The following is a 4590-nucleotide window of genomic DNA, read 5'->3' as shown; positions in this document are numbered from 1 at the left end:
ACCAATCACAGTTACACACTTCATCAACCTCCCGGCCGGACTGGCCAATCACATCCCTCTACATCAGCAGTGAGCCCCCTGACCAATCGCTGCTAACTGCATCACCTACCCCAGTGTCCAATCAGAATGCCAGTAAGGACAGTGACATCACCATGAGAAACCAATTAGAAGGGAACTCTCAGAGAGTGCCGGTCTGCAGGGTAGCCAATCACAGGCTGCTCGTGCCTCCCGGCCAATCACGGAGCGGATAATACGCCCGACTCCACGTTCCTCAAACGCACCAATCAGAACCTCGTTACTGTGACGGAAAGCGCAGGCGCTGCTATGTCCCAGGGCCCCTGTGTCCCCGCCCTCTGCTCCCCCCGGGCATTGGTAGGGTCATACCAATCACTGATACGGGTAATATGTAAATCAGGGGGGCGGAGCAGCGCGAGACGCCAGGCCGGCTGCAGCTCGGGCGGACGTTTGTTGTGCCGGGGCGCTGAGGCGTTACCTTGCCTGAAGCAGGGGCTAGCCCGCGAGGAAGAACAGAAAAGGCACGTGGGGCTTACGGGTATGGGACAGAGCCTGTCCCGCTGGTGGTCCGGAAGGGGACTGGGTGGGGCACGTCTAGCCAATAGCTCGCTGGTGTTGGTGGGGACTAGCTAGGCAACGTCTCGCGGGTCTGCTGGTAGCGGCGGGTCAGTGCGCATGCGTGGTTGCTACGTGTGGCTGGGGAGGGAGCGGGGATTCAAACGCTGCGCGGAGCGGAGATCCCGGGCCCTGCCTAGGGGCAGGTGAGCGCAGGCTCGGGGCGCGGCGGCCGGGGTTCCGCCTCGGGGGGAGGGGCAGGCTCCCTTGGAGCTTCTTTGGCCCGGCCAGCCGCCGCCCCGAGGGCAGCCCCTCCTGGGGCTCCCTGCCCGGGCCGGCTTCCCTGTGAGGCGGGAGGACGGGAATCATTCTCGTCTCAGGCCCGGCCCTGAGTGCGGGGGTTGGTGGTGCGTGGCCTGGGCTTCCTTTGTAGCGCTCACGGCTGTCCCCAGCAGGCCGGAGCTCTTGGGAGTGGGTTATAAACACGTTAATTCGGGTTGCCCCCCGTGGCAGAGGCTTTCCAAGCATGGTACCGTTGTTGATCGTTTGTGGCCTGGTCGGGCCTGTGACCCCCAAGCCTGGCCCGGGCCCCCTGCACTAGATGCTGTACAAACTCGGTACTAAATGCTAGCCCTTGTCCCAAATTGCTCATTCTGGCCTTGGTGCAAATGTGCTGAGTGTTTTCGGATCAATGTCTGGTGTTTTGTTTTGTTTTGTTTGTCAGATCTGCAGGGAAGGCAGTTCACCCCTAGTTGTGGAGTCCTCAGAGCTGGTTAAAATGGATCAGTCCATGGTGCATCTCTGGGTGAAAACGGAACCCTTCATAGTGGGGGCTTTGCAGATCCCCCCTCCATCCAAGTTCAGTATGCATTATCTCCGGAAGATGTCCACGTATGTCCGGATGCGGGCCAGCGAGGGTTGTTACCCACGCCTTTTCTGGCCTATGTGGCGGCACATTGCCTGTGGGAAGCTGCAATTAGCCAAGGATTTGGCCTGGCTATACTTTGAGATATTTGACAGTCTAGTGGAACGGACTCCAGAGGAACGTCTGGAATGGGCAGAGGTGGTGTCTAGCTGCACGTCAGAAGAGGAGCTAGAGAAGCAGAGGAATAAGGCATGTAATATAATGTTGTAATCTTTCTCTAGTGAATAGTTTTAGGCACTGGAGCATGGGTTATGCCAATCCAGGTTGTATGGTTAGGGCCTTTTACTACTCATGCACAGTCATTTGGGATCACATCCAGGCTTTTGATCTGAAATGTTGTACAGTCACAACTCCAGCAGCCTTTTTCTCACACTCTTCATGGCAGTGAAGCCCTAATCCGGTGGTCCCCAACGCAGTGCCCGTGGAGGCATCTTAATGCGCCTGCGTCCTGGCCCCTGGGAGAGCATCTGCCGAATTTCAGCAGCATTTCGGCGGGGACGCCTCTTGATGATGCCGCTTGTCGCCAACAAATGACATCATCGAGAGGCGTCGCCCCTGAATTTCATCTGGGACACCTCTCGATGACGTCGCTTATCGACAGCAAGCGACGTCGAGAGGCGTCACCGCCAAAATACTGTCGAAATTCGGCTGCATTTCATTGAGTGCTCCACCGCTGCAGTGGTCCTTCGTCTGGCACCTGCCAGACGAAAAGGTTGGGGACCACTGCCCTAATCATTCTGCTAACTGCATGTGAATGCAGATCACGCTACCATTCAAGTTGTTAGTTGTTTTCTGTTTGACTGAGGTAAATACCAGCAACCATATCTGCCCTTCAGAGCCACATTGCTACTTTTCCACTTTAAAAGACAAGGTAGCATTACAGAACAAATGCTGTTCAGCAAGATTGCATATGGTTGGTATAACTAAAAGACACCTTTCTAGAGTAAAACATTTGACATAAAAATAACAGGGTCTTGCTTAAACTCTCAAAAGCAGAGAAATCCCAAGTGTGGTTTATTCCTAACACACTACTGTTTTTCTACACAACATAGGAAGATATGCACAAAGGAGACTTCTGTAAAGGTGACCTGCAAACAATTTCAATTAGCCTAGTCCTTTTTTGCTGCTTTATGATGTATAAAATAGATTTGAACATCTACATTTTTTTCTCTGTTTCACTTTATCAGGATTGTCAGCTTATTTTTTCCACTGGTTTTGCTGGCTGACTTGTAGGGAGAAGGGGGAAAAAAAAAGAGAGGTCGCAGAATGTATGTTCTCCTACAAAGGGTGGGACCATTCAGAAAAGTCATCCTTTAACGTGTTAGTTGGTCTTACAGAAATGAGATTTAAACAGTCTGATTTAAAAATCCACTCCTGTTTTTCTTGCCTCTTGCAACGTCATTTTGCTTATTCTCTAGTCATTGTAAGGCTAGACAGGACCTGAATTTTTAATGGGGCATGGTGGAAAGCAGAAGAAAACTTTTGTCGTCTGGCACAAGTCCAACATTTTTCCTTTGCATGTCACTGTTAAAGAACTCTTTCCACACTTTTTGATAAACTTTAAACACTTTCAATATTTGTTGATTGGTGGCCTTTGTGGAAGGGTCTGGATCATTTTTTATCCTTGTGGGAGGAACCTGACCTCACTTCCTTTGGTCTGTACTGGAAAAGCCAGTGGTCTTCTGAAATTGTAATGCTGTTCTCTGACAAACTCGTGTGTGGTGCAAAGAGGCATGCTAAGGAGTGCACATATAAAAGATCCACATGATAGTCCTGAAATCAATTGAGCTTAAACAGCAAGCTCCCTAAGCCAGGAGTACCCATCCATTAATCATTTGCACTGGCCCTTTGGGTCTTGTGTTCATCCACACAGTCTTTGCACTGTTATCTAGTGGGGCTTTGGTAGTGCTTGCAGTAGTCAAGGTTGCAAAACAGGTTTGTTTTATGACCACCTTTTTGCACACTGATCTTTGAAATGTACATCATGTAGGGGGCACGATTTGAACACAGGTCTGCCATTTGAAGTAGAGGGTGGAAAAACTATATCCATTTGAAAACCATTCTAGCACACTCATTAAAGACTATACTTAGTTGTTTTTTTTTCTTAATTTGACACTTGATAGTGGCCGTTTTTCATTGGAGGGCCTAGTGCATTTGTTTGATGGTGTCCCAAACTGAGCCCAAGGAGAAGCGTTTTTAGGAAATTATGGGCAAGTAGAAAAAAGGTTTGAGAATGAGTGTTTTCCCAAGGTTACCAGTGGCATTTGCAGTGGCAAATATTGTGATGTAGACAGTGAGAGAGGCTGAGTTTTTTGCATAGTGTAACGTGGCTACCAGTGAGGCTTGTAAAGAAGGGGTGTAGAGTTAAAAACAAAGAAACGGAAACCCCACAGAAACCAAGCAAGCACCTGTCAAGCCCATAATCTAGTGTGTGTGTAAGCTAGAGCTTTCTTGAGGCTTGTTTAATAGCTGATAGTAACACCACACACCTATTTGTGTAGGGGAGCCACAGTCAGTTGTGATATTGTAGCTACCCTGTTGTCTACTTTCTAAAAGAATAGACTCTTCGGTTGAATTATTGCATGCATTAGTCCATGTTCTGGTATGTGTTAACATTGTGTTCCCCTCTTGGCCAGCTGTCAGTAGACACTCTGCAGTTCCTGCTGTTCTTGTACATTCAGCAGCTAAACAAGATTTCCTTGCGGACATCTTTGATTGGAGAAGAGTGGCCAAGTCCCAGGGACAAATCTCAGTCTGCCAACCTGACTGGAAAATCCACCTGTCAAAATAAGGTATTGTTTGTAACTCTGTCCCCACAGAGGTTACTATGAGGGAGGGGCTGCAAAACCTTTACCTTAAAGTGGGGGTGGGGAGTAGATCTGCTTTGTGGGAGAAGTGAACTCCTGCCTGAGGCTTGTGTATGCACGCAGGGGTGCACTTAATCAATTGAGCTAAATAATAAATGAGATGGTTACTGTAACATTAATTTTCAAAAATCTAACCTGCCCATAAAAACTTGCAGCAGACTGAACTTTCACATGCGCTCTCAATCTGTGATAGGTTTTTAAAAATTTCCCCCCTAATCTTTGCCCTAT

General features: G+C 49.0%; 1 protein-coding gene across 9 annotated transcripts in view; it reads left to right on the top strand.

Moving 5' to 3' along the window:
* Nucleotides 1-444: 444 nt before the first annotated feature.
* TBCCD1 (TBCC domain containing 1) overlaps nt 445-4590 on the top strand; it is a 31303-nt gene continuing 27157 nt past the window's right edge. For 4 of the 9 annotated variants that reach the window (XM_050965498.1, XM_050965497.1, XM_050965496.1 and 1 more), the window contains exons 1-2: nt 828-1684; nt 4132-4287. In XM_050965498.1, coding sequence (XP_050821455.1) covers nt 1262-1684; nt 4132-4287 — 579 coding nt within the window. In that variant the 5' untranslated portion in view covers nt 828-1261. Of the gene's footprint in view, nt 554-743; nt 777-827; nt 1685-4131; nt 4288-4590 lie in introns of those variants that run through there. The other 5 variants (XM_050965499.1, XM_050965500.1, XM_050965501.1 and 2 more) reach the window with 5 other exon arrangements.

Source organism: Gopherus flavomarginatus, chromosome 8 (genome assembly GCF_025201925.1).
Source record: "Gopherus flavomarginatus isolate rGopFla2 chromosome 8, rGopFla2.mat.asm, whole genome shotgun sequence".
Taxonomy (NCBI): Eukaryota; Metazoa; Chordata; order Testudines; family Testudinidae; genus Gopherus; species Gopherus flavomarginatus.
Note: the sequence above shows the minus strand (reverse complement) of the source record. Positions and strands in the feature narration are given on the sequence as shown.